This window comes from Medicago sativa, chromosome 3 (genome assembly GCF_051527215.1).
Source record: "Medicago sativa cultivar Bolivia chromosome 3, Bolivia_mono, whole genome shotgun sequence".
NCBI classification, from domain to species: Eukaryota; Viridiplantae; Streptophyta; class Magnoliopsida; order Fabales; family Fabaceae; genus Medicago; species Medicago sativa.
Window position 1 is genome coordinate 94,378,882 of NC_140751.1, and position 23,237 is coordinate 94,402,118.

The following is a 23,237-nucleotide window of genomic DNA, read 5'->3' on the forward strand; positions in this document are numbered from 1 at the left end:
CGTGACTTAAGTCACGCACCACTGGCCTATGCGCGAGTTAACTCACGGACGTTGGCCGGTGGTCTGTGCTCAAAAGCACACATTTTTGTGGACGGTGGTCACATTTTCAACCTTCAATCCACACGTTTTTAACAAACTTTACACGTTTTTTTTACCATATTTATGGTAGTTACAACCTAGGCTCCCATTTCTACCTATAAATACCTCTCCATACTTCCCTAATTCCTCACACAATCTCACTTTCTCCCCCTCCTCACTCTCTCCCTCTATTTCTCTTCTTGTTTTTTTTTTCAATATTCTCTTTGGGGTAAAAAGTGATCAATTTTCGTCGGGATAAAATAGTGAGTAGCCGACTTGGGGAAGTGATCGACCCTTGGGATAATTTTAAACCTGTTTTTTAACCGCAGAAACTTTTTACCGTGGGTAAAATGAACTTCTTGTGGTAAAAAAAACAGATTTAAATTTAGCCCAAAGGGTTGATGATGTATTTTCCCCAAGAAGGCTGCTCACTATTTTACCCCACGAAGATTTTCACTTTTTACCCCAAGGAGAAAATAAGTAGATTTAGTGAATAAGTTCAAACTTATTGTATGAATTATTGTAATGTAATGTATGAATTATTAATAAAATGAGATATTATTTATGCCTCAATTTTGTTCCTTTGTTTTATATTTGCTTTTAGTTTCTAATGTTGTATTTACCTTTATTTATATTTGTATTAATTTAAAGAATAATATCGAATCAATAATTTAGAATAAAATTAAGAAAATAATTTAGATTAATGCAAACAAAATAATTTCAAAATAAAGTTAATAAAATAATTTAGAATAAAGTTAATAAAGTTAAGAAAATAACACAATTTAAATAAAGTTAATATAAACAAAATAATTTTGAATAAAGTTAACAACATAATTTGAAAATAGTAAATAAATTTAAAAAAAAGTAGCCTTGCGCCACTTAACTTGCACAGCGTTACTTAACATGCACATTAATTTACACTTGCGCAAGTTAACTAGCGCAGGAGCATTTTGGGCATGACTGCAGGGTGCGAGCAAAATGTGCTGGGTGGAGAGCAAAATTCATAAATAATTTGTTTCATTTTGCAAGCACAAATTGTTATATGGTCTAGTAGTTTCATTGTTCTTAAATTCTACCTTATGAGCAATATTTATAGTCTTGGCAAGAACTTTTTTGTGAATAAGAATTAAAAATGCATTAGAAATACAGAAAATAGAGTCAACAAGATTTGAACTCACGACCAAATGTTGCAAAAAAACATCTAATCATGCAAAAATTGGAACAAATTACGCCTAATATAGTATTTATACAATAAGATTAGCCACTAGAGATAGATGAAGCTTGTTCGGCCGAAACAAAGACCTCATATTGCGCTTGATTTTGTTAATTACTGAAATGCCCTCATTGAAGGATAAAAATGCTACTATATTTCTTATTTAGATAAATAATTGATTTATGAAAGTTCTTTAGGCAAGTTGATATATGAAAGTTAGAATATGACCTTAAATCAAATAATTAAACATAGAATGCTACTATATTTCTTTGTTACTGAAACAAAGCCCTCATAATGCACGTTCATTACTGAAATGCCCTTATTAGAGGGCAAAAATGCTACTATATTTCTTTGTTAGATAGATAGTTTATATATGAAAGTATTTTTTTAGGCAAGTTTGATATGTGAAAATAAAATAGATTATTTTTCTTTTTAAAGAAACAAAATAGATGTACCTGATTTAATTATTTTCTTTTGTACATAAACAAAATAACAAATAACCATTCAAACATTTCCTAAAAAAAAAAAAAATTATTTAAACACATCCATACAAGTGAAGGGGTCAAAGTTTGAATTTCGATCAAAGTTGAGTTATGAGACTAATCCCTCGAGCATTGTAGGACCTAAATGGCTTTAACGTTGTTGCATACCCAATACAAAATTCGAACATAAGACTTTGGTTAAATTAAAAGAAACACATGTTATCTTATCTAAACACTCTTGGATTGAGCTATGACTTGTGGGCATCTAATTCAATTTTTAAATCAAATTAATTAATTAATTTTTATTTTTTATTTTTATATTCGAGTGGAGTAAATAAGGAAAAAGTGGGACCCGCGTAAAAATTCTAACTCCTCCTCCGCGGTGAAGAAACCCGGTAAGAGTCTAGAGAGGTAATTGGCATTCACAAATCTACATTTCCACTACCACCTTTGTCCCTCACTCACGCTTCACTCTCTCAGCAAAAACCACCGCATCACGTGGACCACAGATCGTAACTACCTTTCTCCGCCGCTGCGATTTCTTCCGTTCCATTCCAGAAATCGCAACTCCGGCAAGCCAAGCTGGTCGTCAATTGAGGTTTGAAACTCTTCTCACTGTCATCAATTTTATCCCCTCATTCTTTAGATTTGTTCATGAATTTCTCCATTGCTTTAATCACTGAATCAAATTATGTTCTGTTTTTATTAATGAATTTGTGTTTCATGTTCATTTTGAAGTAGAGTAATTTGTGCAATGGAAAGAAAGAAAAATAAATGGATTAGTAGATCTCTTATTGTTTAGGGATATTTTTGGTTTAAAGAAACTCAACTAATCCAAAACACAATAAATGATTAATCAAGTTGAATGTAGTTTGAGTTCCATACAGAAAAAAGGTTATTAGCATGACTTGATTGCAGTACTTATGGTTTAACTTGAGATTATGCTGGATTGCTATTTCATTTTTCAAACTCAGTTGCCTCGCATCGTTTTGCATTAGGTTTTAGGTTATGAAGAAACTGAATATTTTAGAAGGAGGTTTAGGTATTTGCATATGAATTATAAGTTAGTTTTATATTGAAGTTTAATCTTATATATGCACTACTTGTTGCTGGCAGAGCTCAACGTGTACTTCCAAGGGTCTTCTAGTGCATGCTATTATATTCCAAGTGTCAGGTTGTGTTCATTGGCATCGAGCTCTAGAAATCCCAAAACAACTGGGATGGAATAGGTCCAATACGGCATTGCTTTATTATAAAGGCTGTGCTTCCCCACATTAGTAGGCGCCAGAGGGACACTTAGCCACTGAGACTAAGAATTAAGAAAGAATTGGGCATGACACCCGCACATTCTATCTATCTTTCCATTTGAAACTTCAAGCAACAAAAAGCCCAGTTCCCGAGGCTCTTATCTTCAATCCAATCCTACAATCATGGATGAAGCCTTTGCTAGATCTATTCCCGAGGTAAATTCCTACTGCTTATACACCTTTCGATTGCTGCTAAAACCACAAAGTCCTATTGTAAATTCAGAAAGTAAATCTGGAAGCAATATTCTTTTTTTTTTTAATATAAAATATGAACTCACTAGATGCTTAGAATGTGAAATTGGATGTTTTATATTGTGCGGCCTGTGATTTGGTATCTCTACCTTGCACAATTCCTAGTGCTCTCAGATGCAGATATATTTTTTTTTTTGAAGAAGCCAGAAGTAGATTTTTTTTATAAACACGCAATGTCATAATGTTGATAGACTTCTCTCCGTGACCTTCTTGGAAATTCATTTGAAAATTCTGCATCAATTTGTGTCTCTATTCTCCACAACTATGATTTGGCTTGTACCAATATTGTCGATAGCGGAGAGCCAAAAACCCGCCATACCGGCCGACATGTGGTGCCTCCATATCCGAGCATCGCCATCCTTCACAAAACTGGCCATGTCAGAAAGCCAAAAACCCACCGCTGATATCTTCCATGGCCAATATTTGACAATACTGGCTTGTACTGAGATTATTAGAGCCAATTTACTAGAGTGAATCACCATTTTGGTCGTCAAAATTGTAGTGGTCGGACAACCTGGTCCCCCCAAATTAACGAAATGGCTAATTGGTTCCTGGAATTGAAGGTCATTAATCAATTTAGTTCTTCTGTCAATCTTGATCGTAAAACATAGATCATTGAAAGCTTCAAACAAAATTTTAGAAACATGCTCCAACTCAGTATCTATGATACAACAGAGAGACTACTACATCAATATTGATTTACAATTTTAGGTACCAACTGTTTTGTAAATTTGAAAGACTGAATTGCCCTACACCTACAATTTCAAGGACCAAAATGATGATTCGCCTATTTATTATATTTAGAACATGCCTATGGATAGCAATGGTTATTATTATTATTTTTTTCTTTCTGGTTGATTAGGTCCTTGATTTCTTTGGAGTGGACCCAACAAAGGGTTTATCCGACACTCAGGTACTTCAGTTTTCTTTTCTTTTCCTTTTTTTTTTTTTGGGGGTTAAGTTAGATTTAGGAGTACTTGGATTTTCCTTATCTTCTTTTATGCTCAATCATATGTTAGTGGTTCCAAATTATTATTTTTTTTTCTCATTTTTTTCCAGGTAGCACAACATGGTAGACTTTATGGTACAAACGGTATGCCTTCTATAGGTCCATTCACTTGTTTCATTTTTTTCCTCCAGTAATTTGTGGTTTATTGACAAGGGATATCAAAGAACATGGTTTTATAATCAAATGAATTTGTATTAGTGTATGATGTAACGACCTAGTTTATATTGATGGCACATGAGATGGAAAAAAAACAGACTATTGAACCCAGTATTAATGGGTGAGCTGGGATATGGTATTTTAAAATTTGAAAGAATTTAAAATACAAGGGAGTTTTTTTTTTTTTTTTTTTGAAGAAAATACAAGGGAGTTAAATTGCTTTAATTGAAAATTCCCTTCATTTTCAAAAACTTTTGTGGTTATGAAGTGATTGAATTCCCTTCATTTATAAAATCCCTTGTTTACATAATTATTACACACAGTATGTTTCAATAAGCAATGTTACAAAAGAGAAGTGAAATTTCAAAATTCCTTACTTAAGGCGAAGTAAATCCTGGAAAAATAAAAATTCAATGAAATCACCGTAATTTAAAGTTAAGTATTTTGAATCCCTAAAATATTGCATGTTACAGTGTAAGGAAGTTTATCTTATGCATATGTTCCCACTATTTTTATTTTATTCAAGTATTCAATTTGATACTATTTTATTGGTCTCTCTTAACACTTCTTTCATTTTCTCTTGCTGCATGGTATCCGCTTGCTACACAGTGCTGCATGAAGATCAAAGTAAGTATATGGTGTTTGTACCCTACTTTTTTTTTTTTTTTTGTAAATATAAAAATTACGTGATGTACGGTAACTTAATGGTTTTATTGTTCTGTATATCCACATTGTGATTTGCATTTGATCTCATTGACAATATTTACCAATACACTTCAATATTGCATATGATAGATGGGAATGTTAGTCTTTGATAGACGGGTAGTTGTTTACTGGCTAGTCAAGGCTGTGCAAGTTATAAAAAATAAGTTAATTTATATTTACTGTTGTGGTTGTAAGCAATTTGAGGGTCATCCAAAAAACCTATTAATGATAGTACTACCACTGTAATGAACCTCATCTCATATGATTAAGGCATTCAGAGTTCTTGGTCCTGTTCATTTTGTTGCATTTGCCGTACTGTAATGTTTTGTTCCATGTGTAACAAACCTCATGCTCAATTGATTCTTGTTGCAACTAATTAGTTCCTGTAAATTTTGAAATGCAGGAGCTCCGTTTTGGAAATTGGTTTTGAAGCAATTTGATGATTTGCTTGTGAAGATACTGATTGCAGCTACTCTTATATCATTTATTCTGGCATTAGTTAATGGTGAAACAGGCTTGATGGCATTTCTGGAGCCTTCTGTAAGTTTGATGTGCACTTATGTGTTGTGTTTAATTTTTTTGTGGACGGTTCTATTCAGAGAAAGAATCATTTTCTTTGATTGGCTCATGCCTTCATAATATTTTTACACAAAGATGTGAAAGCTGCACCCTTTAAGTAGCAGCTGTAGAAAATGAGCTGATTGAGTTATTTTGCATATGTAGAGTTAACATGTACGATGCTACGTGTCCTTATCCTCATCATATGTGGATCTTGGATTAGTCAATTAGTTTCAGTGCCGTACAAGTTTTCTGATAAAAGAAGTTCATTGCATGTGCAGGTTATTCTGATGATATTGGCTGCGAATGCAGCTGTGGGAGTGATCACAGAAACAAATGCTGAAAAAGCTCTTGAGGTATATTTGAAAAATTTAGCTTTCAAAACAAATTTGCCTATAATGATTTTGTATATAAAAATTTCACCAATTTTGCATTAGTTATCCCAAATTTATGGCGAAAGACTTGTTTGGTATGACGTATTAGGCTTGAGAAGATAAACTTAAATAGTACTTTATGACTCAATCAATTGTACTGTATTCTCTAAACTTATTCATTACAACCTTTTATAAACTTATTCATCACATCCTTTTTATAAACTTATTCATTACATTCTTTTTACATGAAACTGATGGATAATTTGATCAAATCTTGAGGTGTGGGATTTAGACGTGACTGGGTTTTGATGTATACCTTGTAAATTTAAATTAATTATAAAATAGTTTATTTTGACCATAGAATTATTACAACACACAAGCTGTATGTAGACTATTCTGAGAATTCAATACTGTTGCAAGAGCTTGTTAAATTTGTCACTCACTTGGAAGCTCTGCTCCCTCCTTTTATCCAATAAATATTGTCATTAACTATTGAATTTTGTTATAGTTTTATAATCTTTATACAATTTTTTTTCTTTTTAATTAAATGTATACATTGGTTGTGTTTTTTTTCTTCTATAATTTAGGGTATTATTCCTCCAAAAGTAAATATAACATATCATATTTATGTAATTCTAGTATATCCATAAAATGTATTATGTATAAATGTTAATTATTTTATCCAATCTTACAACACATAATTAAATGTTGGATAGTCTTCTCTTATACCTTACCGGATATTGTGCAATATAACATCAAAAACTATGTAGTATAACAATCTCATCAAATCTTACACTATTCGACCTTATCCTTCATTGCATAACAATAGCTTATTCTTTTTTTTCTAATTTGTTTGTTAACTTTTTTGCTTGCTTAATCAAAACTTGTTTACAAGAAAGTCAGTTTTATTGTGGATTTCTCATATGTTTGTTGTTTCAAGCCGAGCATACTTTCATCTATTTCCATTGTTTTGTCTTAGGAGCTACGTGCCTATCAAGCTGATGTGGCAACTGTCTTGCGAAATGGTAACAAAAACTTCTATACTTGTCTGATTTTATTGTATCATGAGTAGTACAATCGTTTGATGCATTTTATTGAGTGTGACTTGTTTGATGTTAATTGGTGTTGCCTTTCTGTAATAATTAACCTGTAATGCTACTGCGCAGTTTGTTTCTCCACATTTTTTTTCTTTGTAAAATACCTTGCTAGTAGTGGTAGTTATGGGAAAAAAATCCGATCTTGATGGATAGGCTTTTGACTAAAAAAAACTGGTTAGTAATTTTTTTTTCTTTCTGTTTTCACATTGTCTAGTATTTTCGATGCTTCTTCCTTTTGTCTTGGGGTGTGGGAGTGGGTAGGGGGAAAGAAATTTAATCAGAGGGTGTCTTTGCTCTGTATAATTGATGCATTATAATCACAATCTTTATTTAAATAAAGGACGGAGTAATTTTACAGTGATTTATTGTTGTTGTTGCCTTTTTTTATTTATCATTTCTATCCTGGCAAAATTGAGGCATTGTTCTATTAAATACACCATCAATGTGTTGAATTGTGATTGGTGAACAGTAAAAAGAGCACAGAAAATGCACCTACTCTACTTCCCAATCCAATATGAAAAAGTTAAAAAAGAATGGAAACAAAGAAACAGAAAAAACATTCGTGAAGAGTTTTAATGTTCGCTTGGGATAGTTGGGGGATTTACTTGGGGAGTGTGTGTGTGTGTGTGTTCAAACCTTGCAATCCCCTTTCCCAAAGCGTGTTTTGATTATTAGAATCCGTGCTTTCAAATCATTGTGTTTCTTCCATTTGGCATGATGAGATTATGGGTATTTTTAAATAATTGGTTAAAGCTAGTTCAGGACATACAAAAATTTGAAGTATGGAAGTCTATTTCTTGCAGGTTGTTTTTCCATACTTCCTGCAACGGAACTTGTTCCTGGGGATATTGTGGAAGTTTCTGGTGAGTTGGTTATGCAGTACCTAAAACAAACTGTTTTATTTGAGTATCTGAATCTGGAATGCTGAAAGTTGATTTTGTTTTGGCTATGAATTAAATAGTGGGGTGCAAAATTCCTGCTGATATGAAGATGATTGAGATGCTAAGTAATGAAGTACGTGTTGATCAAGCTATTCTTACAGGTATGCCTGGTTTATTATGTATCTTATACTTTGTGAACAGAATTACTAAATGTTTCCAACTGGGATTATTTCCAATTACTTTTGATGTATCTGAAAAATGTGAAATTGCACCACATAGCCATGTATTGACACTAGAAGGAATTTCGTCAATTTATTGATATTGCTTTATTTGATTTGTTTGAATCCAGTCTAAGAGAAGTATTGTAGGTAACCACATTTCTTGTTGTTGGTGCTATTTGCTCTTATCCTTGTTGAAAATCCCATAACAATTTTGGCCTGTCTGTTTGGATTACTTATACTCTAGTAATCCAATTGATTGTTTTCTCTTTGTTAACAGTGTCTTATTTAGCGAGTCTTTTTATTTTCATGGAAACTCTTATGCATGCAAAGAAACATGTTCTGTACATATATATGTAATGCTACATGTGAATGCTGGTTGGAATGGCTAGATGGTTTTATTAGCGACCTATAGCTTGGCTTGTATTAGGCTTCTTCAGCCTCACCTTTTAAATGAACTTACATTTTAAAAATCTCTTTTGGCTTAAATGGCTAGAATTTTTTTTACTTTAAAAGGACCTTTGGTCTGGATGGACTGACCTATTTAATTTAATAATCTAAACTAATTATTATTACTATTATTATTAGAGGAGGGATATATTGACTCGAAGAGTAAGTCAATAGAGTTACTCCAAATCATTACCCTCCGTTTTATTTTAATCTAATGGTCCTAAGTAGTTACTAATTCATCTCACGTGTTACTACTTTACTCAATCATTCCATTGCCTATGTTAACCTGCTTCATGCGATTGTTTCCAATCCATTTTGATTCCGATCATCACCACACCAAAATAGATCGATGAACAGGCAGCGAAAATCTGACAAATCTTCAATAATTTTCTTCAACAGAGGAGATTAACAAAAAATTGAAGAATTGGATTAAAACAATATTATACATAAATTGGCAGCAAGTGTGTGATTGGTTGATCGAAGCAATTGAAACATAGAACAATTGCAAGATGCAGAAAAACAATCCAATGGTTGATCGGGTTGTGGAATCTTGTTGTGCAAAATCAGAAAGCACCGAACCTACTAATTTGATAAAGTCATGTATAGTTGCGCTCAAGCAATTGGGAAGGGAATGGATCGGAAAGAAACGAGCAGGTTCATAGGCAAGGGAATGATTGCTTAAAGTAGTACTCACATAAGATGAATTAGTAATTAATTAGGACCATTAGATTAAAATAAATGGAGGGTAGTGATTTCTAGTAACTCAATTGACTTACTCTTGGAGTCAATATATCCCTCCTCTTATTATTATTATTATTATTATTATTATTAGTATTATTATTTTTATTATTATTATTATTATTATTATTATTATTATATAACTTTTTGGCATATTAAATGGTCTATCTTTCTAGCGCAAAGGCTTGTTGGGCTAATTATTTTTTGTTTTTGAAGTATTATTATTGTTGTTGTTTTGCAAAGTAGGCCTCTAAATAAATAGACCAGGCTTCAAAAAGTTTTCTGTTACATAAATAGACCAGGATTGTAATCTCTTCAGAAATAGGCTAGAGTCATTTAAGTCACAGTTTTGTCTGATGTGACCTATTATAATACTTGCATGTGTATGAATATATCGATTTTTATGACACACCAAACATTAACTTACTCTCCCTCTCAATGTGCTGCACGACAACATGTTTGTTTTACATGAAATATTTCCTTTTTTTAATAAATATTCTTATTCATTTTAAAATCATAAGAATTCAGTTATCAATATAAAAAAATGTCATGATTTGTTAATTTTAAATGTAAATTTATGTGTATATCTTTTAAAAATTCAATTTTTCCTTTTCTTTTAACTTGTAGTTTTGCTTTAAAAAGCTTGTACAATGCAAGGGCTTCTTGCTTCTTTAACTATATATATCATTAAGAGGCATCTAATTGGTATGTTGGGTGGTCCGTTTATTTCCTATTGTAGGTGAGAGCAGCTCAGTGGAAAAAGAACTTAAAACTACCACAGCAGCAAATGCGGTATACCAGGACAAAACAAATATTTTGTTCTCGGTACGATTTATCCATCCTGTTTATTCCATCCTTTATTCAATACCCTGTGAATGATATGCTTATAAAATGTTTTTATGACTAGTGGATTGGCTATTATAAGGCCAATTAGCAATCATTTATGACATAGATGAGGTTTTTTTTAAGCAAAAAAGAGAGCAGGGCATCACAAGACAGCTATGGCACCCCAACTATGTTGGCACCCCATAGCTGCCATCTATCATCTGCATCACTCTTAAATAAGATAAAAATAGGAAAGATACAACTTGGGGGTACTTGACCAAAACCCAAGGGAACAGGCATTAAGACTAAAAGTAAATGCCTCGTTAACAACCTTATCAGAAAAACTCGGTGGAATAAAACTTCGATGAAGGGAAAAAGAGTGCAGTGCAAAAGTAAAACATGACTATAATGCTAAAAAAAACCTAAACATGACTAAGTAAATCTATGCTCAGGCAGACCAAGCATATTCCTAAAGAAATCTCCAGTGACACCAGACCGAATGCTATCCATCCACAACATGTTAGAAATATGAAAACAAGTAGCTGCAATGCTATTTGCACAGTGATTGCCTTCTCTGTAAATGTTTGTGATAAGGAAAGTCATAAGTCTAGTTTTCTCCAAGCAGCTTCTCCATCTGTTTCTTAACTGCCAAGGAACAATATTAGGGGACTTAAAGACAAGAGTGACTAACTGAGAGTCAGTTTCCAACTACAAAGCAGGCCAACATTTCTTCAAAGCAGTCTCAATGGCAACCACAACACCAGTTAATTCAGCATTGAATGAAGTGGTAATACCAAGATTAACTGCAAAGCAATCCGAATTCCTAGCCTTGCTATTCTTAAAGACACGACCACAGACAGCAAGATCAGGGCAACCTCTAGCAGTCACATTAATATTACACTTAATCCAATGAGCAATAGGAGGCCCCAAATGATAATACGTATGATTATGGGGGTAGTATGATTGATAAGTAATTGTATACTAATAACTTGATAGTAACTTAACACAAAAGACTAAACACTAATTAATCCCTATATATAGGGATACCTGACTCCTAATCCTAAACAAATAGGGGAATCCGAAAACGAATCATAATAATATTTAAGTAATATGAAAAATAATCTTAAGAAATAATCTAAGATACTCTAAAATTATAAATTGATCCTAGGAAATAAACAAAGAGACTCTAAGATTAGAAATGGGTCCTATGAGATAAACTAAGATACTCGAATATAATATAAATATAAAAAGGGCAACCCGGTGCACTAAAGCTCCCTCATACGCAGGGTCCGGGAAGGGGTCCGAATATAATATAAATATATTTTAAGATATTTTATCATAATCTAATTGATAGTTCCCTATTCTTGTAGATAATTTGGTATGGTGTCATTTACCAATGAATTTTACTAATATAGTTTAGAAAATATTATGACATTTATGTATAAATTTAGAATAACAATACATATATTTAAAAATATATATTAAAAAAATTAAGAATAACGGTCATCCCGCTATGCTTGCTCGCTATAGCATTTTTGTGGTTGTTTGTTCCTCTCTGCTTTCGGAATTGATAACTGTTCAAAACTAGGAAAGAATGAAGTGCACTGTTTCCTGTAAACTGGAATCCTTTTGCCCCTTGAATCAACGTTGTTTCTCCTAATTCTGTCTATTTTCTCCTATATAAGAGTTCATTTTGACTGTCAGGGAACAGTTGTGGTTGCTGGTAGAGCAAGAGCTGTTGTGGTGGGAGTTGGTCCTAACACTGCCATGGGAAGCATACGTGATTCAATGTTGCAAACAGAGGATGTAAGCGTTGAATTTCCCTCACATGGATACTTTTGCTGTTGTAAAAATATCATTACTGCATGCGCTTTTTGTCTGCAGACATTCTGATAATAGTTTAGGTTTTGATTGATTTCCTTTGTGGGCATCAACTGAAATGATGCTTCAACACACACGCACACTAAATTTCTCTTCCATGCACATTCAATTAGGAAAGTGCTGGTCTTGTACATATATGGGTTGGGTGGTTCGTTGGTGATTATAATTGAAAAGGTGGAATTGTTTGCTAATTATTGTGATATCATAATTGGAAATCCTAATTACAAACATCATGAAACGGTGCTTAATTGTGCAATGTCTAGATAATTTACATAATCTTGTTTGTATTATTCAATGTTACTGGGGTTGTTATACTGCATAAGGAATTTAAATGTGGACAGACAGTCTTGTGTGGTATGATGTTTGCTTGAGGAAGCCTAGATTTGGCTTCCATTGGTGTTTGCTGGAATGTTGGGTGTGAAATTAGTGTTTCAGATGAAATCAGAGGAAAGGTTTGACAGAATCCTAATGTTGGCGAGTTATTTGGGATTTTAAACGAGCCTAGTTGGTGGTGTATAAATCTATGGAGAAAAGTGTTTTTTTTTTTTTGCTGGTAAATTTGATATTTCTAATTGTTGTTGTATGAACACTATTAGTCTGTGTCTTTGCAGCCTCTGCCGTGTGGTCATACCGACTCAGCTGATTCTTAGTCAGCTCTCAGCCTGTTAATTTGTTAGGAGTTAGTTTCTGTTAGCAATCTTGTATAGGTAGATAATAAATGCTCTTGTATAAAATTTAAGATTAAGTCACAGTTATTTATCAATATTAAATTTCAGTTTTCTCTAATCTTTATTTACACTTCCTTCACTATCTCATCCAACCTGGTTTCTACCACTAATATAAGTATTGGTATGGTCAGGGATTGTCATTTCGCAGGTAGTCATTTTAGAGGTCTAACAACGTAACTATGTTTTACCTTCAGAATGTACATACAGTTATTACTGTGGTAATCAGGGAACCTTGTTTAATTGGTCAGAATGTTCTAACATGCAATATGTGTGCATCTGTGTTCTTTTCCTGACCCATGGAAAAGAACATATTACTTTGAATTGTTAGAAACACATCTGAAGCATTTGCACTTTTTTCTATGATTGGTTGCAGGAGGTGACACCATTGAAAAAGAAGCTGGATGAGTTTGGCACTTTTTTGGCCAAGGTGATTTATAAGTTATCTGATTTTGCTGTGTTTCAAACCTATCAGTTGCTCTTTTGGGGATTATTGCATTTTTTTATTATAATTTATATCTGATAAGCTATACAATGTTTGTATTTTAAGCCCAGCAAATTAGTTACCTTATTTTAGCCAAGATTTACTTTTTAATATAAAGCTCTTTTGAAGATGCGCAAGTAATGTTTTTGATTGAAATGAAATTTCCATTTAGGGACCTCGTTTTTCCAATTAGAAACTGTCATGTTTCAGTAAATAAAATATATTGATGGAACATTTCGTATGACATGTTTTTATTGCTCAACATTTTACTGTGAACCCACCATTCACATATTTTGAATTCTGATGGTGGTTCCTATATTTACGTGTTACAGGTTATTGCGGGGATATGCGTGTTGGTTTGGATTGTAAATATTGGTCACTTTCGTGACCCTTCTCATGGTGGTTTTGTGCACGGGGCAATTCATTATTTTAAGGTTTGTTCTGAAATTTAATTTACTTTCAAATTTATTTGGGAGTTTTATTAGCTGTATTGTTCTCTGCAATGTATGAAGATTTCTATTTACCCTTGTATATTCTGTTATGCAAGCTTCACAGGCATCATATATTGGAGTCTTGCATTGTTTTGCATTATTGTATACTTAATTTATGCCTAATCCCTCTTTGGTTTGGTTTGGTTTGTTTTTAGTTATAACATGTGCTTTTAAATAAAAAGAATATATCATTATTAGGTATTTTATATTGGGTTTGACTCATCCTTACAAATCTAGCTTCTAAGGTGAGAGGTTTCACTCTTTATAAAAGTACTTTTTAGCCTAATCCTTTTACAATGTGGGACATAGGTTTTTGATAATAGTCTAATATACACCTCCACACACCCAATACTATTGGTCTTGATGCCTGGATAGTCTTTATTGATAAAATATATGAATTTTTAATAGTACAATTACTAAACAATTAATTTGGAGAAATAATTACTCTTTTTTTATCAATTTCATAAGAGTTTTTGATATATTAAATGATTTGTTCAGAAATAGTCATTTTCTAAAATAAAGAAAGATTTTAAATGTGTTATAGTATTTCAATTTTTTTTTTATTATTTGTAAATTATAATAAATTTATTTATAGTATTATATATATGGGGTTTGCTAGGATACACCCACTAGTTTTTATTAAGGTGTGTTTTAGCAAAGATATAACTAAAAAGTTGTTAAACACACCTTAAGGTGAATGTTGCTAAAACACACCTTCTAAAAAATAAGTGTGTGTATGTTAGCAACTCCTATATATATATCATTAAATTTAGGGAAAATTACATTCACCTCCCCTAAGTTCTATCAAAATAACAAAGACACCCCCTCTAGTTTTAAAACTTACATTAACCTCCCTTAAATTTTCATCAAAAGACAAACACCTCCCTTCCTTGTTAACAATGTTAAATTTCTGTTAACTTTTAACAAATTCATACGTTATCCATGATACATATCCAACCTCTCCGAAAAAATCGAGAGATGTGGATGCCCAACAATCTCTCATAATCCAACGATACAATACCAGCATCACAAAACATATATTACAAAAATTGAGTAATTCATTAATTTGTCTCTTTATTGAGTTATAACCCATACATCTTCCTTCATCTGTCTCAAGTGTTAGCGCAGTTCTTTTAATCATTTGCTCACATTTGAAGATACACTCAATTTCAATTAGAACCTCTGCATCCTCCTTCAAAGCCAAAATTGGAGCCATTTAATACATTCTCATGTGTATATTTAACTATTCATTCTTTAGCACCAATTGGATTGATTTTATTCAATCCCCCTCTCTCTATCGTCTATCTATAAATACATATACATCTCATTGTTCCAATTGCGACTCTTTCTCTGGAATTGGCAAAGTCTCTCCCATCGTCATCCTCTTGACCCTCTCTTTAGAATTAGCAAAGTATGTCCCTTTACACACAATCAAGTTAACAGACATATCTGATTGTAAAAACTAACAGAATATTAACACAATTAACAGTGTTAATATAGAAGGGAGTTGTTTGTCTAATTGATGAAAACTTAAGGGAGGTTAGTGTATGTTTTAAAACTAGAGGGGGTGTCAGCGTCATTTGGTTAAAAACTCAAGGGAGGTGAGTGTAATTATCCCTTAAATTTATTAATGTAAATTTTGATGTTTATATTTATGAATGGTTTTGTTATGTCAAAAACATACATAATATTATATTTTTTTGTGTGCTGATATTATATTTTTTTAACTGAACATAATAATATATGATCAACAATTTATATTGTTTCTTAAAAAAATACTGCCTCCGGTCCTATTTATAAGAATTTTTGTGTTTTTTGGTCCTTTTTATAAGAAAAAGATACTCATTCCAAAGTGTATTTATTGCTATAATTCTTTTTATACCCCTATTTAATATGAGATTTATGTTCTCCAAGAAACTCTCATAATTGATATACAAGATTTATTGTTGGGGGTATATTCCGAATGATAGTTTAATTTTTGTAGCATTAAATATGTTCCTTGGTCTTTGTTATTTGTAATTTTACCTTATATTATTATTAAGGACCGGAGGGAGTACAATATATATTCTTGTTAGTCTCTTCTTTTTTTATTTTTTGGCGTTTTAGAAGGTAGTCTCTTGATCTGGTAATAGATGTGCATAAAATATCATAGGAAATTAGATTACCCCCATCCACAAGAATCGATTGTGAGACAATGGACAAAGCAACATGCAATTGCATAAAAAGGTTCCTATAGTTACTTTTTCAAAAGCTCCTCATTTTCATGTTTACTTAATTAAAAATAAGCTACGGTTTCCTTAAATTTTATATTGAGCCTAATTCATCCTTACAAAACCGACTTACATGAGAGGTGTCGCTATTTATAAATTATTTTCACACATTGTCTCTTTTCAATATGAGACTTATATTTTTCTAAATAATCATATATATTGTCTCCATAACGTGAAAATCTTTAACTTATAATCACATTCCTTCTAGATTGCAGTTGCTCTGGCCGTTGCAGCAATTCCTGAAGGTCTCCCTGCTGTTGTAACGACGTGAGTCTATGGCTTTTCTTTGTTGTTTGTCGTACATCCATGATATCTTGAAATACTTAATTTTGATATATTGTGAAGTATACATAGATGCTTCTCATGGTTGTTCATATTGACTTTTGAGTTCACATTTCAAATATGTTGTTTTAGTTGTTTATACTATATTGATGATGTTGCGGTATTTATAATTTTTACACTGGTTGATTTTTTTGACATCGAAGAGATAAATTTAAACAACAGTGATCACAAAAAATGCCTTATCACACTCCTTGAGGTTGACTACAATACATGAACCGAAGAAATCCATTTTGCTATGTAAAACTTTGTCGAATCTACATTACATCGATCAGAAAAGAAATTCATTTATACTAACCTTTAACCAGTTTGGATCACAAGAATTTGTTAACGTGAGAGAAAAAATATAAAGCAGTAAAAAGAGAAAAAAATAATGGAGTAAAGCAGTAGTACATCGGTATAATTGTGAAGAAAATTCCCATAAAAAGGGCACATGATTTACTCTAAATACCATACTAAATAGGCGGTAAATATCTAATCTTTGTACTGTAAACTTATACTGATGTTCTGAGATGCTATGTTAGAATTATTTTTTTAGAAGATATTTGATGTATCGAAAATTTAATATGCTCGTCTTTTCTTTTTCCGTAATTATATTGTGTTGATCACTTTTCTTTAATAATAGGTGTTTGGCTCTTGGAACCAAGCGAATGGCTAGGTTGAATGCCATTGTTCGCTCTTTGCCATCTGTTGAGACCTTGGGCTGTACCACTGTAATTTGTAGTGACAAAACTGGGACTCTAACTACCAATATGATGTCAGTTGCGAAGGTAAATTTTGCTTGAGAATTAATAGATTCGGGCTCTGAGAAAATGTTAACCGAATTGATTGAACGAAGGAATACAGTCACCTGATATTTATACTGGTGTGTTAACCTCTAAAGGTTATTATGGGTAGTTACAAGTAGTCATGATAGACAGAATGCTAGCTGGTGCCAGCGTCAAGAAGAATCTCACTTCTTCGACATTACAATAGGACAACCAATACTATTACTATTTTCCATTAACATTAATGCGTTCACCTTTATCCATTTACTATTCTATTTTTTGTGGATTTTTTGCATTGCCACAAGTGTCCAATCATCCAAGGGGGTCCTACTGTCCTCATTGGCTTTGTTTCCTAACTTATCGATACTTTTTGAGTTTTTTCCATGAAACATTCAAATCAATAATAACACCGTCATAACCCATTTGGGTTGGCCTAGTGGTTGGCTTGGGATCTTGGAGTTTGCTCCTCTCAAGGTCTCAGGTTCGATTCCCTCTGGTGCCAATTTCGGTGGGCAAGTCCATACAGAGCTTGCTCTGGCTTTAAATGGAGTCCCCGCAAGTGGGTGGTGGGATTGATCCTCTCGGATTAGTCAGTCCTTGGATCGGATACCAAGTTTTCAAAAAAAATAAAATAATACACCGTCACTGCTTTTTTGAACTTCAATTAAAAAATTCAGATACATTCATGATACATATTTATGGACTCACAATAGTCCTTTCTTATAATAAAGGCAAGCTGCTGTTAGATGTTGAAGGTATTTATAGCATTCAGTCTTTGGGTCCTGTACTATTTCAGTGAATTGATACCACTTGCTGCATACAGGGGAATATGCATATATTTTTAGGTTCAGGTTGATACTCAGGTTGAGAATGTGATACTCAATTGATACACACGTTGCTTTGTCTGTATCTTTCATGTATATTCAATCTGTATGTGTTTTTGGTACATGAATGACTCATGGACGCTATTATTTCAAATATTTGTGTCCTAGTCTATCAGAAACTTCCATGTGACATATTTATTCTTTATTTTGTTATGACATATTTCTGTCATACTTGCCATGCTTTTTCATAACTTTTCTAGGGAATATTTTTCTCCTGTTTTTTACTTTATTTTTGTCTTGAGGCTTACGTATGAATATTTGTAGCAACTTTGACCTGCATTTGCCCTGCTCATGTTTCTGTACGTACAGATATGTGTTGTCGAGTCTTCAAAAAGTAGTCCTTTTGTTACTGAATATGGTGTCAGTGGAACAACATATGCACCTGAAGGTATAATCTTTGACAAGGCAGGGGTGCAGGTACGATTTCTTTCTTTCTTTCTTATACTTAGGCATTCATGCAGAAGCAAAACACATCCCATTTGAAACTAAGTGATTAGCTAATATAATGAAAGTGCAATTCTTTCAAAGTAGGGGCCTTAACTTCCTCATCAAAGATCCGATCAAGGATCTTGAGTGTTATATATGTTGTGTTTATGCCTTTGTGGCGGGCATCCCCACTGCTTGATTTTGGAAATATTTTTGCTCAAGTAAAGACTGAATTAAATTGAGCCCGTTCTGTGATGTATTGTTGCAAATATAGTTTTAAAAACCGGACCGGTCATCGACTCGGTAAGGTCATCGGGTCACTGGTTCATTGGTCGAACCACTAGGTCACTGGTTGAACCGCACGACTGAATCGGATTAAATCGGATGACTCGTTAAGATAACTCGGTAGTGTTTTATTATTATTTTGTTATTATAATTGAAATAATAATAATAATAATGATGATTATTATTATTATTATTATTATTATTATTATTATGTTTTTGAAGGATTTTTTTTTACAAGTTTTTGAAGGAATATTATTATTATTATTATTATATGTTAATTAGTTATTTTACAAGGGATTATATGTTAGTGCAACGTGAATATGATTATACAAAGAACAGGAAGATACATGTGCACTGGACTAGTAAAAGCAATGGGCTTTTGACTCATGGACTATGCTGACCCGAAAACAACACAGGAGAGGACTAGGTCTTCTCAAATGTAAAAAACGACAAAACAAGTGAGAAAACCATACATGTTGTGCTGCCGCCGTCTCTCTGTTCCTCCCTTCTCATATCTCACGTGCTTGATACTCATTAAGTTTCTTTCATTAAATTTCTAACCCATCTCACCACCTCTTTAATATTTTGGATTGAGTTCATTCCAATAAATTTCTGATGTTATCAAACAAGTTCATACAACTGCTTCTTTGTTTTTTCCCTTCTTCAGATATACTGTTGCACTGCACACCGTCTTCATTGTCTCACTTTCTTCCATTTTCCAGTTTTTTTTTTTTTTTTTAAATCAAAACTGATGCATTGACCCGGTCCGGTTCACCAAACCAGCCGAGTCACCGGTTTTGGCCGAGCCACACTGGTTCTCATCGGTTTAAATGCACGCCCGATCCATTATGTGGCTCGAACCGGCCACACCACCGGTTCACGATCGGACCGGTTGGACCGGCCGGTCTGGTCCGGTTTTTAAAACTATGGTTGCAAAGCATGAATTTATAGTCGATATTGTAGCATATGTAATTTAATGAGTGTATGCATAAGTATATACATATTTATTTTGATATAAAACAATGTGGCATTTGATTGTTTTGCAGCTTGACACTCCGGCTCAATTGCAATGTCTTCTTCACATGGCAATGTGTTCTGCTCTTTGCAATGAATCAACCCTGCAGTATAATCCTGATAAAGGGAAATATGAAAAAATTGGTGAGTCAACTGAAGTAGCGCTACGTGTTTTGGTAGAAAAGGTATGTGTTTGTACCTTTCCTCAAGTCTCCTATGCTTGAAGCTCCTTCCTTACTCAAGTATACTTCTGGGTCATTTGTATCTTTAGGTCGGTCTCCCTGGTTATAATTCTATGCCGTCAGCATTGAATATGTTGAGCAAGCATGAGCGTGCGTCTTACTGTAACCACTATTGGGAGGAACAATTTAGAAAGGTGTGGTTCGGCAAGTTTGTTACCTTTCTTTTCTATTTATTTTCTTCTATTCATATACTTTAGGAAAGTAAAAATATTGAAGAATATCAATAATGGTTTTGAAATATTCTTCATGCCTTTCTAGTTGATCTGAATACACTATTATACAAGCGAGGTTTCCGTAAAATTCAAGGAAACACACAAACCCAAATAAAAAATAAATTATACACAATGAATGTAGACAGGTACACCTAATCCGGGCACTATCTAAAACAAAGTAAGATAAACTAGATTGAAATAGTTTGATTACCAAGGGTGAGATTTCATCCAACTAATATCAAATTTATTCTGAATGTCTATTGTTTGTTATGGCTTTCAGTATTTACTCTCACTCTTTGAGCTTGATGTTTTGCAGTTAGATGTTTTGGAATTTTCTCGAGATCGGAAAATGATGAGTATTCTTTGCAGCCGGAACCAGCTGCATGTTTTATTCTCAAAGGGTGCTCCAGAAAGTATAATCTCTAAATGTACAACCATTCTATGCAATGGTGATGGTTCCGTCATGCCACTCACTGCTGATATTCGAGCAGAGCTAGACTCCAAGTTCAACAGGTTAGGTTTTATCATTTATCATGTTTTCTGCATATATACACTATGTTTTGTCTAGGTTTTACCTTCCTTTTTGGGCTTAATTCCAAATAGGCAAGATTAAGAAAAACTTAAAAACATTGCTGGTTTACCAGCTTTCCTTGCAAGGGAATTGATTCCCATATTTCTTGCAAAGTGTAAGGGGTCCGTTAGTTATATAATCTACATCCCTTGTTCAGGGTACTGGAGCAGTGAGTTAAGATCTGAAACAAAGCTTATAAATTGAAACAAATTGAAAATCCAAGTTTTTGAATATTATTTGTTAGTATTCTTTTTTTAGAAATCATATATATTTTAATTTTATGTATAATTTTTATTTTGATACAATTACACATCACCTGATTTCACAGTCCCATCTAACCTGTTGAACTTGTTGAACCTGAATTCGAAATTTACCAGTTCTCTGTCTTACCTAGCTTTGACATGGGTCCGCCCACTTCCACTTAGTGGTGTTTGTACCAAGATATTTTCAACAAAAATAATCCTGCGACTTCTGCAACTTAAGTGACATGCGACCATTACGGCCTACAAAGAAGAGAATCTTTTTATCCTTTTAGGGAGATAATGGATGGACTAGTTTAGTTCAAAAAACAAAGGGTTAGATCCTTTTGTTACCCTTTATAATAAGGCCTTTTTTATTATGAAGGACATAAAAATAAAATGAAGCAATACTAAATAGAGAAAAGGATTATGATTTATTTTTGTACTAAAGAAATTGGAAAAAGAGAACACACCAAACTAAGACTCTAAGAGGACTTTTTTGTTGTCTGAAGTTTTTAGACAATTGCAGGAATCTGGTTAGAATTGGTGTAAACATAATGCGCTAACTATAATTTTGATTCCTTTGATTTTGACTTTGTGCGATTTTGGTCCCTTAATAACTTTTTGAGCGATTTTAATTTCAACTTTTTAATTGTTACAAGTCCATCCATGATTCATCCCTTTCTACTTATGTAAAACTCTAAAAATCTCACAATCTACAAATTTTTTACAAATTGAATTGATTAAATAATTTTAATCTTTCTTTGACTGAAAAGCTCACTAATTAAAATATCAATCTTTCTTTGAGTTAAAACTCACTAATTTTATCAACAAAAAAAAAAAGCACTAATTAAAATATCAATCTTTAATCCTATACTAAAATTGAAACTTTCCCTCTTTAAATAAACCCACATTTAATCTTCGCAATTTTCTTAACTTTTTCTAAATTTTTTAATTTTTAAAACTATTTCAATTTTAAATTCATAACCGAGTCCCAATTATTAAAAAAAATAAAAATTTAAGGTATTTCGGGGAGAATTCGACAGTAAGATCATATTTCCTTAACTTTTAGTAATTTAATTGGCTCAAAAAGTTTTAGTGGCCAAAATTGTAAATATCCCAAATTAGAGGAACAAGAAGTGTAATTAAGCCAACCATAAAGGACCTTAGTGTCACACACTCCGTTTTCTTGTTTGTCATAAGTTACTAGGGTGATGACGCTTCTCGAATCAGTTTTTGGCATATTATATTCTTAATACAGTTCCATTTTGAATTCTGATCTAATTTTTAGACGTAAATAATGTCTGTTGGCTGTTATTGTCCTCTACTCTATCCATTTTTGGTTTTAAACTCTTCTCCAAACACCCTTTCATATGTGTTGTGAACATACATTTTGTTGGGCAGTTTTGCAGGAAAAGAAACATTGAGATGCTTAGCTTTGGCCCTCAAGTGGATGCCCTCAGATCAACAGAAGCTATCCTTTGATGATGAGAAAGATCTCACATTTATTGGATTGGTATGCTCTATTTACAATATAATACAAGGTTTAAATCTTGTTTTTAAGTTATAACAATGTCTACCCTCATGATCTTTTTCCTTCTTTCTATAATGCTCTCTTTAGCTTACTTTTAGGCTGAGTCGTCCAATGGAGCTATCTTCCTTAATATATGTTTTTATGCCTTGACATGTAGAGTAAGATGAATGTGCTTTTCTAATCAGAGATATAGACATATGTGAATGTCAGCAGCAACTGAAGCAAGGAATAAACTCAAAAATACATTATTAATGTGGCTTGACTTGAATTAAATTTTATGTGCAATGTGCTAGGAGATGCGGTTCTTAAAGTGATTAGGAATGGTTTGGTCCTTGTTCAAATTAAAAAATCATATGAAACGTTGGCGGTTTTTCTTCCGGAAATTATTTTGCATGATTAAAATGGAAAATGGTGCATCATATTCAAAATGAAGAGAGTGCTAGCAACACACTCTCTAACACACATTTTTCAACACTGACTCTTTTATTGGTTAAAATTTTTATGCGCTCCACCAAATCACGTGGTCCCAT

General features: G+C 32.9%; 1 protein-coding gene across 1 annotated transcript in view; it reads left to right on the forward strand.

Moving 5' to 3' along the window:
- The first annotated feature begins 2,236 nt into the window (after positions 1-2,236).
- Positions 2,237-23,237, forward strand: part of ECA3 (endoplasmic reticulum-type calcium-transporting ATPase 3) — a 28,949-nt gene continuing 7,948 nt past the window's right edge. The window contains exons 1-21 of the mRNA XM_085756144.1: positions 2,237-2,371; positions 2,890-3,236; positions 4,195-4,245; positions 4,392-4,425; positions 5,107-5,124; positions 5,606-5,742; positions 6,042-6,116; positions 7,114-7,159; positions 8,035-8,094; positions 8,193-8,273; positions 10,258-10,343; positions 12,048-12,149; positions 13,326-13,379; positions 13,766-13,867; positions 16,403-16,461; positions 17,159-17,303; positions 18,494-18,601; positions 19,942-20,094; positions 20,181-20,285; positions 20,680-20,876; positions 22,578-22,689. Coding sequence (XP_085612270.1) covers positions 3,204-3,236; positions 4,195-4,245; positions 4,392-4,425; positions 5,107-5,124; positions 5,606-5,742; positions 6,042-6,116; positions 7,114-7,159; positions 8,035-8,094; positions 8,193-8,273; positions 10,258-10,343; positions 12,048-12,149; positions 13,326-13,379; positions 13,766-13,867; positions 16,403-16,461; positions 17,159-17,303; positions 18,494-18,601; positions 19,942-20,094; positions 20,181-20,285; positions 20,680-20,876; positions 22,578-22,689 — 1,758 coding nt within the window. The 5' untranslated portion in view covers positions 2,237-2,371; positions 2,890-3,203. The remainder of the gene's footprint in view (positions 2,372-2,889; positions 3,237-4,194; positions 4,246-4,391; positions 4,426-5,106; positions 5,125-5,605; positions 5,743-6,041; positions 6,117-7,113; positions 7,160-8,034; positions 8,095-8,192; positions 8,274-10,257; positions 10,344-12,047; positions 12,150-13,325; positions 13,380-13,765; positions 13,868-16,402; positions 16,462-17,158; positions 17,304-18,493; positions 18,602-19,941; positions 20,095-20,180; positions 20,286-20,679; positions 20,877-22,577; positions 22,690-23,237) is intronic.